A 12,377-nucleotide genomic window follows, 5' to 3' on the forward strand; every position below is an offset into this window, starting at 1 on the left:
CAAAGTAATATTTTGAAGACAGCTATAACATGAGAACTTGTTTTTTATGCCTTTAGAAGTGACGAAGCCTGGTGCCATAGAGATATTGTGTATTTAGATTTTTGTGTTATTTGAGAAAAACGAAATAGAAATTTTTTTTTAAGAAGCCAGAAGGGAAGGAAGTTGATTTATTGTGGGATAGAGTTTGATTCTTAAAATCTTAATTGGCTTCAATGTCTCAGAAGTTTTCAACATTATTCTTTTCTTTAATAATTGGGATGTAGTTTTGGCTTGAGCATGGAGTTACTCTTTTTTTTTTTTTTCTTTTTTTTTTGATTTTTTTTTGATATTCGTCTTCAGGTTTTAGTGGTGGACACCAGGACTTCGCATTTCTATAGTTTTGACATTTATCTTCAGGTTTTAATGGTCCGCAAATGGGTTACCTCCTTTGTATTTTTCCTTTGCTATAATTTTTTGTTAAAGCAGCAAATATTTTCTTGTGTTTTATTTTCTTTCAAATAAGAAAAGAGAAGCAGAAGTTTGCATTTTGGACAACCAGAAAATATTGAAATCTAGGGAGACCTAATCATTATTTTTCTGAATCACTGTACATACCAATATACCCTTCACTTTCCCTCCGAATGGGGAAAGCACCTTTACCTATTTCAATTAGTTTCAACAACCCAATGATAAGTAAGAATAATTTAGTTATAACCATTCATTATGACTGTGATGGAGGTGATTGAACACCATAAACATACATAAACCAACAAGGCTTACCTTCTGACTATCCGTTCCTCTGAAACTTACAGCAATACAAAATGGTGAACCACCAATATTTGTTGGTGGAACCTCAAACACATGCCTACCAGCCATACTGCATTGTCCACAAACAAATTTTAGACTTGAGATAGAACCTTTAAATAAGAAGAAATTCAAGAATGCGACAAGGACCACAACCAGAAAACAATTATTTAAAGATAATAATACTAATATTAATTGCCAAATAATTAGCAGCTGGATAGATATCAACAGGACAGAAAACACAAGGTAAAGGAGCCAGGGGGAACCTCAAGTATCGCTGGTAGCTCTGGGACTTTTCAGATTCCAAGACATAGAGATATAAACCAGATAAGACAAGAAAACAGGGTTGCCACGTAGCAACAGAATTTCCAATCCCCTAGATCACGTAAGTTAATATGGAAAATGGTTAAAATCAGACACATAGATAGGGCAGATATATGATCAACTTATTTTCATTTTGCAACAGGACATACCGTCCATACTAGAATGCTAGCATCACTAGCAAGATCAGCAGGACTCCAAGGGGCTAGTTCGGCTTGGAAATTATCAACAGAAGGCTGACCACAAGTTTCCATTCTACCTTGTAGTATGTTTAACAATTCCATGAGTCGGAGATATCGCTCAGGTGAAAAGTGAACACCAAGATTTGGCACTTGAACAGAAACACGAGTCGATGGATAACTTGGATGAGGAACTTTTATCTGAAATTAACAGATGCACAAGGATTATAAGTATAAACACTGGTCAGAAAGAATAACAGCCAATATTAAATAAAAATGACTATTGTATAAGAAAACTACAAGCAAAATTACGCAGAAGTAATACCTGATCAACAATTACAGCCATTCCACACCTATCGATGAGAGAATAGAAACTATCAACTTTTGCAATCGTAGGAGATACATACGGTTGACTATTATCCAGTGCCACAATCGAAGTCCACTGCTGACTGTCAGAATTACCATCTGTGAAAAAAGCAGCAATATCTCTTCCAGATATGTAGAAACGAGAATAAATATTCTGCTTATGTTCCTCAGACTGGCCTCCCTGCAGTATCGATAGTGTCATTTCGCAACGAAAATGTCACTATTAGAAACTCAAAAGCCCATATTAAAGCAGCCTACCATGGTGTGGAGAGTAAAATGACCAAAATCCAAGAAAAAATAGCTATCACATCTGGAAGAGCTAGAGGTCCTTATAGGAACTCTAACCTTTGGAGCATCAAGATCAATGTCAAGAGCAAATCTGAAGAAAACAGACCAAAAAAAACATGATTGTACATCATTTACATTCTCCTTGCAAAAAGTAAACTGTAGAAAAGAAAGGAAACTATTAAGGTTGGGCAAAGCCACAAATTTTTTCCCACTAAGAAACAAAAGATTTGTATTACTGAAGAAGATTAGATACACAGATGGAACATGTCTCCCACATTAGCAAAACAAAATCAGCCCGAGCAGACAAAAGCTATACAAACATGTATAGTTGTATCTTTGGCATTTTTAACTAACCAAAGGATAAAGGCAAAAGAGTAGACATTGCTACCAAAAGAACCCCAAGAAAATAACTATCTAAGAACCCCTTCCTACTTTAGTAGCATAAAGAAGAGAGATGAGTTTGAAAATCCTTAAGAGTGAAGACCAAAGAATTGCCAGAATATCCCACAAGTTACTGGATTCATCCCCTTTTTTGCCTTCAAAAGCAAAGTTGCTTCTCTTTTGCCAAATTAGTTAAGCTAACATGTATTTCTAAAGGGTCTTGGCTTTCTCTCCTTTCCCTAAAGCAGTTAAGCAAGGAGGATATTAAACAATCAAGTTATAAGCCACATTAAAGAAAATGAAAAATTTCATCTCTATGTTGTCCATACACAAACTCAAGAAGTGAATATAAAGAACAACATGCAAAGTAAAATAATAACATTGCTGTTAACCTGCTTTGTTCTTCCAAGACCATTTGAAATTGCTCTTGTGCTCTGCGAGTCACTTTCTCAATCTTCATCTGCACTAGGCATGCAATAATAATTAGCCTACGGAATATAGTGTTATATCATTTTGTTGACAACATTACCTGCAAAGCAGTTGCAGTTTCCAATGCAATAGTTGGGCTAACTGCATTACTCCTCTTTATAAACTCAAAAAACCGATCAAAACTTTCCATCAAAACCTGCGAATTTAAGAATTGAGAATGTTTGATTTACAGGGTATAGTTGAGGACAGACCAGCCAAAAAGATAAATAAAAGGACAAGAAAAACCATCCCATACATAATAATATAGTGAGCAGCCACTGCACATAATAGAATACATCAAAAGGTAATGAGTCATATGTAAAGACCAGTTATAACACAAATATCAATCCGTGCAATATAACACTGAGACATTATACGCTTTTCACCTGCCAGATATGCTTTCAAAGTAACTAGTAAAGTTTTCAAACTTAAGGGAAACATGGATGACTCTCCAACTACAATTGTTCATGCAAACAAAGTTAGTTAATGACTTTTATCGTGAAACGGTTACAACAGCACCCAATACCCATCCATTAAAGAGACAGATTATCATATATAAATCAAAAGCTTACTGTGACATGGCAGGGGGAAATTGTAGCTGATAGCCTCCAATCAACATTCTCCCCAACTGGTGAATGCACAAAACTAGCAGCTAATGCATTTACCTTCTTCTCACTGGAGACACTCTGCAAAACACATACTAGCAAATGTCAGCATGCAAAACAAAAATTAAAATTTCCCAATGCAGGGGAAAAGGGTTTATAAACTATCACATGATGTTTGTTAGACTTATTCTTGTTTGCCATTGTATGTGTTTGGATCTATATTTTTGTGTGTTAAGAACCGTATGACAAGTCTCTTAATTATTTTTAATGGAAGACCAGAAACATGTATAATGATATTTGAGAAACTAGAGATTGATTAGAAGGGTGGAGCTAGTATCCATTAAAAAGACAGACATCTCTTAAAATGGGGAACAAAAAGCTTGCAAAAAAAAATCTATGCAGTGAAAACAAAATTTGTTATAAACTTCAGAGCAGCATCAACTTGTACAAATCAGCCAAAACCCCATCCAATTAACAGCCAGGCTTTGTAAATTAAAATTAACCCTACACATGAGAGATTGTACTAGAGTTTAATTCTATTTTCTATTAGCTTAACCTTTTAAAATATAAGTTACATAATAAGTTTCATTAAAGTTTCAAGAGAAGGTGCAAAAATACAATAAAGTTCCAAAAATAAAAAACTGAAGCTGGTTCAAATTTGAAAGTCAACAAACACAGATATTAAAAGAACCTCGCACCAATATCGCATCAGAATATGTGATCCTTAATATTATTAAACTCAAAACCTTGCCACAGAAAATACAAACACCATGACAGAGCATGAAAACAAACCTCAGCAAGTGAACCTTCAGGTGAAGATAAGCCATAGAATTTCAATAATATATCACAGTGGGTACTACGTTGTTTGAACTTGGTTGAAACATGAAGTTGCTCAAACCGACCACAAAGAATTTCGGTCTCATTGATACTCATTATCCTTGCTGCAGCCTGACCTATAGATACAGTGACCAAATACTTAATCATATTCTGCATGTCCTTTCCTGAATGCGACATCAACTCCTCACCCGGCTGGTAACTTAGCAACTTATTTATTGTCTGCCATTCTTCATTGGTCAGACTTTCTTCCACTGACGGTGATTCCTTAGAACCTTCCCCAACAGAGGCATCCTCTGAGTTCGCAAGCCTGAAATAAGAGGAAGCTAGAAATAAGTCACCAGGAACATATATAAATAATAAAAGCTAAATTTCCCTGTAAGCACAGAGATAGCTCAAAGTTAAGCAAGCAAAACAATCAATTCACTAATCCCAATTAACGTAACTTTTCTCCAGGAAAAAGGTAAAAATTTCCCACCCACCATGTAAATGGAAACCAACTTTTCTTTTTAAGCCGCCTCTGTTCAGCTTCTTCTTTTGATTTTACTGATTCAAGCTTGGCATGTGCAAGTAACCTAAATGTACATACAAAATGTGTAACATTAGAAACAACAAAATGGATGTTTCCAACATAGACCATGTATTAAATTCCCTGTAGAAAAAACTTCAGCCTACATTTTACAATATTGATAATATCTTATTGATTCATGGAATCCCAGTATCCACACTTTTGTCACAGTATCAAACTATTTAAAAGAACACCAAAGTGCGAGGCTAAGCTAAATCGCCATACCTCCATAACAGAATTACTTTGGAATCAAGATCTTTCTCTATTTCTCTAATCTCTGAGTTATCAACAGTTGATGATTGTTGCAAGGAGCAAGCATATAACTGAACATAACGACGACGAAGCTGACAGAGATGCTGAATTCTGTCCCACGAGAAGCGATAGCTGAAGAAGGAATCAATTATGAAACCAACATCAACTTCATATATATATACAATAATTACAATAGATTCCATGTGAAGTGTTCAACCAACAACTGGGGAACAATGCATTAGAACCCCAAAGTTTTCAATTTACATATAACCTTTCTAACTAGCCAATAACAGTTATATGATAAAACTATATACCACATTTTCTTTTGCTGAAGGGCAGCTTGAACAGCATAACGCCACCACAAATGAGGACCCTCTGAAACTGGCAACAGAGGCCTTAAGTGCGAAATTTCCACATATGTCCTGTGCCTTGAAAACACTTCTAACAGTTTTATCCAATCATGATATTGCTCCTGTGAAAAAAGATAAATACACAAGAACTCAGCCTTCCATTGACTAGCCAAAAAGGATAGTTTTCGCTAGAAAGAAGCTTCAATCCAACTTTTCTCTTTCTCTTGCAGGTCAAGAGGAAAAAGATAGGATCAAGTACTGTAGGCTGATGAAGAAGTAGAATTCTTATGGGATTAAGTTCAATCTTAGCATCTTGTGGGCTTAGTTTCCAAAGAATTTTAAAAAACTCTTTTCTCTATCCAAAAAAAAATTGCAATGCTATTGTTGGCTCAAATTTGGAGTTGTCTATCTTAGTTCTCTCTTGACTTCTTATTTTTTGTGCTTCATTAAGTAGACTGAGGGTTTAGAAACATTTAGACAGTGATAAAATAAAAAATAAAAAACTTCACACCTCTGTAATAGTTAATGATACATCACTCAATACAAGAGAAGCCTTCTCAAAAGGAATGTCTGGATCATTTCTTTCTTGATTTCCAAGGCGATGATATTGAAGCACTCCATTGATAGGTGACACCAAGTACTTGCGATTCAAAGCCCAAGAAGATACCATCCCAGAATCAGCAGCAGGTTCATTAATACCGTCTTCAAATATCTGGACAAAAATTAATTGAAAGAGGAGAGAAGAAACAAGATGTAATGAATCCCATTGGCCTTAGGAAACATATGCAACTACAAAATAACAGAGGATAATAATTTGACAAAAACAAACCTCAATCCACTCCTTGGGACTGAGATCTTCCCATCTCTTATCTATCTTCCAGGGGAAGCTATTAGAATCATGATACAGAGCAAGCCTCTCAAGATGTAATGACTGTAACAAAATTAACGTATCTATTAGCCCATAGAATTTTGCATTTAGCACAGGATCAACATCAATGTTGCCATAAAAAACTTCAGTAGAATACAAATTTGTCTAAAGTATTAGAGACATAAATTTCTCCATTACATGAAACAGTCACCTGCTCAGAGAAAAGAAAAAGGATATACAATTGAAAAGAAGAAAAAACTAAAGGGGAATAGTCTAAAATGTGATAAAGTTAAGCTCCCTCACAGAATCCTATAAAAAAATAATTTTAAAAAAATTAACTACTCAACAAACTGCTGCCTCCCCCGCAAAACCCTATATGGCATAAGTAATTACAAAAAACATGTTCCTCGGCAAAACTGCTGCCTTCCAATTTTCGTGAACAAAGAAGAAAGACACTTCCTTGAATCCTAAGAAATTAAAACCTAAAGAGAAGACCAAACTATTCTAAATAATTTTATGAACACAAATCTACGTCTTTGAAAGACAATAATGAGATTCAAAATACTCTTCTCTTCACATAAACATCTCAGTAGTAGCAGCTCATCAAGGAAAGAAGAGATGTACAAACCTTTCGCAACTTATCCAGAGCACCACTAGTATCAAAAATTTCATTTCCCTGTTCATCCATTGTAACAGCTGCCAGCCTAGCCAAAGTAACACCTGATGCAAATGGATGCCCTGGATTACTGCAAAATGCAACATTGTTGCATGAAATAAGCAGAGATCAACCAGGACGAAAGAAAAAACAAAAGGACTAACAAGATCTAGCCCATCAAGAAACACAAGTCTAAAAAAAAAATTGAAATGCCCAATACACCTTTTAAAGCAACTGGCCACTTACCTAACAGAATCCTCATATCTAATATGTACATTGCTAATTGATATCTTTAGATTTCCAATTATGGTAGCAATTAGAGATCCCAACCATGAATTTTCAGGAGGAGGCTGCATAAAAATCAACAGTCAATTGCAAATGAAGAATGCGTGTATATTGTCATTCGTTCATATACCCAGATGAGAACTTGGATGCATAGAGAAGAAGCAATTACCAGTCAATCTGACTCAAAAAATTATTTCAAGGAGCACACATAAGGTTATAGAAAATTAAGCATAGTTTCTAACATGTGAAAACATACAGATCAATAGGCCCTCTATTATACATAACAGATTAGAGACAACAATGAAGATTCAGTTCCATTGTTAAGTTGATCAGTAATGTTAAGCCGATAGTAAAGATCCAAAATATTATTTGAGCCTTGACATGCCCAGCCCTCTCGTGTGCAAGTACGTGGAATGAACACAAAGAGTCAACTACAATCACAACAGAACTACAAGCACACAAAACTCATAATAATTTAAATAATACAATCAGAAGATTCACATACAAGATTATTTGGTCAACGTGGCTCTAGCACCATGTTACATTACCACTTGAGTTAAAAGCTTAAGCCAATAAGTAAGGGTCCAACAACAATGTTTAAGCTCTAACAACCATGAATGAAAAAGAGGTGTAAGATACATATATCCCTATCCAATAAATTAATATTTATTGGCAAAAAAAANTCATGTGCAAGTACGTGGAATGAACACAACGAGTCAACTACAATCACAACAGAACTACAAGCACACAAAACTCATAATAATTTAACTAATACAATCAGAAGATTCACATACAAGATTATTTGGTCAACGTGGCTCTAGCACCATGTTACATTACCACTTGGGTTAAAAGCTTAAGCCAATAAGTAAGGGTCCAACAACAATGTTTAAGCTCTAACAACCATGAATGAAAAAGAGGTGTAAGACACATATATCCCTATCCAATAAATTAATATTTATTGGCAAAAAAAAAAATTTGAACCAACAAATTAGTTATATAAATTAAAGCAAGAAGTTAGAATCATACACTGCCAAGCTTTGACCTTGATTTTGCTTCTAGGATTGCTGATTCTGCTTCCTGCATGGAATTACTATAAATGAACATGATAAAATAAACGAAAAAATAAAGGCAGAAACTTCAATTGCATAATTCTCGTCCTGAACGCCACAAAAGTAAGGCTATTTTCATCCTAGAATAAATTACAAACAATGGTAGAGCACTTTGAATGAATATTTCAAGCACCCAAAAGTTGAGGCATATGACACAACCATGCCAATTTGTGGTTGATCTATATGCATTCTGCCATGTGTTTGGGTTTAATATGCCAACAAATGTATAATCTAATTATGTAAAGAAACCTCATAGTTCCAAACTATAGTCAGTAATATTACTAAAAATTGCCAGACAGAAAGGCATTATCATTGTTGTGTCAACAAGCATCCAACATGCTAATTGATGATAAAAGTTGTTCTTACAAAAGACAAAATGATAAAAGGTGCCTTACAAACATAACAATTCTGAGAAATCAAATCCACTAAAATCATTTATGTATACATATACACAAATCATTTGGTATTCTTTCTCTATCCATCTGCCGTATTATTTGTCTTGCAGATATTATTGGATATTTTAGCAAGCCATACCATTAAATATTAGAAAAAGAGGTCTAGAAATTGGATTGTGCATGTGTCAACAAAGCTTTTGATCCTAATTAGCTGCAATATTGCTAGCTATGACAACTTAATCCTGCATACGATGGTCATTCAAAAGCTATGATGTGATTAAATTATCCAAACAAAGTCAAGGCTCAATGATAATATCATCTATCCTTTCTACTTTTACAACATTCTCATGAATTTCAACTTCCCTGCTTCACAAATTAGAGAACTTGAACTTTATTATTTTGTAAGACAATTGCATTGTTCAGGTTTCTCTTTAACATACTCCGATTGTTTGATAAATAAATAAAATCACAAACCCCAGCTTCTCAAACAATAACAGATTCACTTGAAATATATCATAGGATAGAATCCAATGTAGACCAAAGGGTTTATATTTAAAAGGGAGTGGCTTCGCATGTTGCAAACACAACAAAATCACACACAAATGCATCATAAAACTGCAAGGTAACCGAATTGAGAGCTGTGTGTCAAAGCATAATTAACATATACATCGAGCACTTCTTGAATACAGTTTATCATGGAACTGCAAAGAAGGATGCGTAAATAATAGAAAATATATTTTCACCTCAATGTGCTGAAGTTTGGCTTCAAAAAGTTTCTCCCAGTCCTCCTACATCAAATAATGAAACCAGAAAAATTTAGAACCCAAAGGAAAACAAACAAACAAACAAACCCTGTTTAAAGAAAAGCAGTAAAAGAATTATCATTTTCACCAAGGAAAATTATTCAACCTTGAGAGTCTGGCCATCAGGAGCAGGATGGGCAAGAATGAAGACACGATCAATGAGAACAATTACTGGTTCCTTGCCTAAACTTTTCCACGGAACCTATTTAATAGAAAGAGGTGGATAAGAAAAAGGTATTACAGAACATAAGAGCACTAAAACAAACATCAAATTTGAAAGCATGCTCGGAAAGAAAGCTTGACTTAGTGCCTACAATTTCCAACAAACTTTTCTTTTTATAAGCCAATTAAATTTTTTCATAAAATAAAACTAATATACAAACAGGTAGACCAGAATCACTGGATAGAAGAAAAAATAAGTGTGAAGTCAAAAACCTCACTACAAGACTCCATCAAACAGGACTAACAACTTCTTAAAATTAATAAAAAAACAGCTACCTAATCCCTTGGAATAAAGAAAAAAAGAGATCCATCCAAATTGTTCCATTAGCAGTACCTATGAAGAAGAAAGAGTATGAACTCTTTCCCACAGCAACTTCAGTCTTCATATTCATGTTCCTCAAATATTCTTTTATTTCTTTCAATCCATAATAATTCAAACCACAAACAATATATAGCATCTCCAGAAGGACCACAGCTTTTTCTCCTCCAAACACCCAATGGAAAGACCAACAATTATGCAATTTTAGTTCAAAAGTTAATGATGACCTTCGTGAATTGAATCTCCTTCCACCAAAACCAAGTCACAAAACTCAAGAAGAAAAGCATGACCAATCATTTAGCAAATTCACCAGAAATGCAGCTTGAAATTCCATATGACACTATACCATACAGAATGGTGATAACAAGGTCTACACAAAAAGGACTCAAATTTGTTCTTCGAACTTCTTCATTAACCCACTTCATTTTGTTAAATAAATGATGCTGTGTATAATTCCTTTGTAACGACTCTTATGGTAAATTTCTTTGTTCATAACAGACACTCATATCAATTAATATATACTATAACATAATTATTTGAAAATATAAATAGATAAACTAAATGTCCAAGGGGTAAATGAAAATCTGACAATGTACAGAAATGTATTTTCAATTTCGGGAATACAATATAATACAGCTTCCCAAACAATCAGACACGCTAGACTAAACCACTTATACCAAAAAAAAAAAATCAAAAACATATAATCAAACAAATAAAATAAAAATTCAAGTCAAGAAAAAATCAATTACCCATAAGATTGACAATAGCTACCTTCAATGTTATCGTACCAACAAAACCAGCTTTCACAGTCACGGGAAGCTTTAATGAATTTAGTGCCTCCGCCTTCAAATTCAAATCTTTCAAAACCACATCACCTGTATAAAAAGACAGACATTACAATTTTTTTAAACCACAGGCAAAAAGGTTAGCGCCAACATGACGTGATTTTGCAGCCAAGCAATGACACCACGGAGTACGAAGACAGCTTTACCAGTTTTTAATCCAGTTCAGAGATTCCTTCCATGGGTAACAATAATTCCTTTCTTTTTTTTTTTTTTTTCTTTTTTTTTTCCCCTCTTTTAAGCGCAAAACAAAAAGTTTAAACAAGCATATCTCAGCTCAGAAATATTAGGCAATACATCAGCAAATTGCAGTATACATGTACACCAAAGATTCTAAGACAAACCTTTCCAAACACTGATTCTTAAAGCCTCCACAGAAAGTCCATGGACATATTCCCCCAAATATCTTCGAAGCAAATGCAGAACCTGCAAGTGACGAACCATTAAAACCCTCTCTAGTTATTCACCGTCCAAATACACATGAATAAATTATCAAGCAATAAAACGAACTACAGATTTATAATCAAGCCAAAAACAACTCAAATTGACCACAATAACTTATAAGAAATAATATAAATTAAATATCATCAATTCTAAATCCTTTAATCCCTTGAATGTAATTAGCTCTGCATGTGTTCTTTTCAAACACGAAAAAGAAAAAAGCAAAAATAATTGGCCAAAAAAAAAAAAAAAAAATCAAACGGTTCACATTGAACTTAATTTATTCTTAAGCAGCAAAGCTAGATTATATCATAATAAAAGAGCTCTCGAGCTTTAACACTAAGAATACTCAAAAACGACATGTCGGTTAGAAGTCACAGACACTCGGCACACTCGACCATCATCAAATCATAAACCAGAATTCACGGAGCTCTATCAGCTAAAACAAATTTAAATATATACCTAAAAAAAAATTAAAAAAAAGGAAAAATAATTCTTACGTGAGCTTCGAACATGGTTATGATAAGCCAGTCTGCACCAGATTATTGCTTCTCTTATGTTTCTGCAAGTTGAAGAAATGATCGGCGAAAAAGATCACCATTGGAGAACACGTAAGCGGTGTAAGTTTGTTTTTGTTTTGGATTATTGCTTGATCGATTATAAGGTTTGTTGGAGACAAGTTGAGCTTTAAACCCTCAGTCGTTTTGATCTGTACAAAGAATAAAGCAACAGAAGCGGACGGTTTTTTGAAAAGAAAAACAAAGGAAAAAACAAAATTACGAAATGGCACTTTGTTCAAACGCTCTTTTAATGAGTTTTATGACTTGGCATCTTCCTGGCCTTGATCATAAATAATTATGATAAAATAAATGTGATATTATTTTGTATTTATATCATTACTATTCTATGAATAAAATCAAACTCAAACTATAAATTTGATTATGGTTTGTTTTAGACAATTTTGATGAATTTATGGATGTTTTGTCATAGTAACCCCCATTTATTTGCCTTTTTGTAGTGATATAGTTAGTTTAAAAAAATGT

At 34.0% G+C, this 12,377-nt stretch overlaps 1 protein-coding gene across 1 annotated transcript in view; it reads right to left on the bottom strand.

Annotated features, from left to right (window-relative positions):
* The window catches only part of LOC116114393, a 38,962-nt gene extending 26,925 nt beyond the window's left edge, over window positions 1–12,037 (bottom strand). The window contains 22 exon segments of the mRNA XM_031400534.1: window positions 760–856; window positions 1,050–1,159; window positions 1,257–1,484; window positions 1,609–1,830; window positions 1,908–2,028; window positions 2,711–2,778; window positions 2,848–2,943; window positions 3,359–3,472; window positions 4,184–4,535; window positions 4,708–4,800; window positions 5,019–5,177; window positions 5,360–5,517; window positions 5,907–6,107; window positions 6,225–6,326; window positions 6,892–7,077; window positions 7,170–7,268; window positions 8,230–8,280; window positions 9,451–9,495; window positions 9,617–9,712; window positions 10,823–10,926; window positions 11,238–11,319; window positions 11,835–12,037. Coding sequence (XP_031256394.1) covers window positions 760–856; window positions 1,050–1,159; window positions 1,257–1,484; window positions 1,609–1,830; window positions 1,908–2,028; window positions 2,711–2,778; window positions 2,848–2,943; window positions 3,359–3,472; window positions 4,184–4,535; window positions 4,708–4,800; window positions 5,019–5,177; window positions 5,360–5,517; window positions 5,907–6,107; window positions 6,225–6,326; window positions 6,892–7,077; window positions 7,170–7,268; window positions 8,230–8,280; window positions 9,451–9,495; window positions 9,617–9,712; window positions 10,823–10,926; window positions 11,238–11,319; window positions 11,835–11,849 — 2,799 coding nt within the window. The 5' untranslated portion in view covers window positions 11,850–12,037.
* Window positions 12,038–12,377: the final 340 nt, after the last annotated feature.

The sequence above is a fragment of the Pistacia vera genome, unplaced genomic scaffold (genome assembly GCF_008641045.1).
Source record: "Pistacia vera cultivar Batoury unplaced genomic scaffold, PisVer_v2 Contig71, whole genome shotgun sequence".
Taxonomy (NCBI): Eukaryota; Viridiplantae; Streptophyta; class Magnoliopsida; order Sapindales; family Anacardiaceae; genus Pistacia; species Pistacia vera.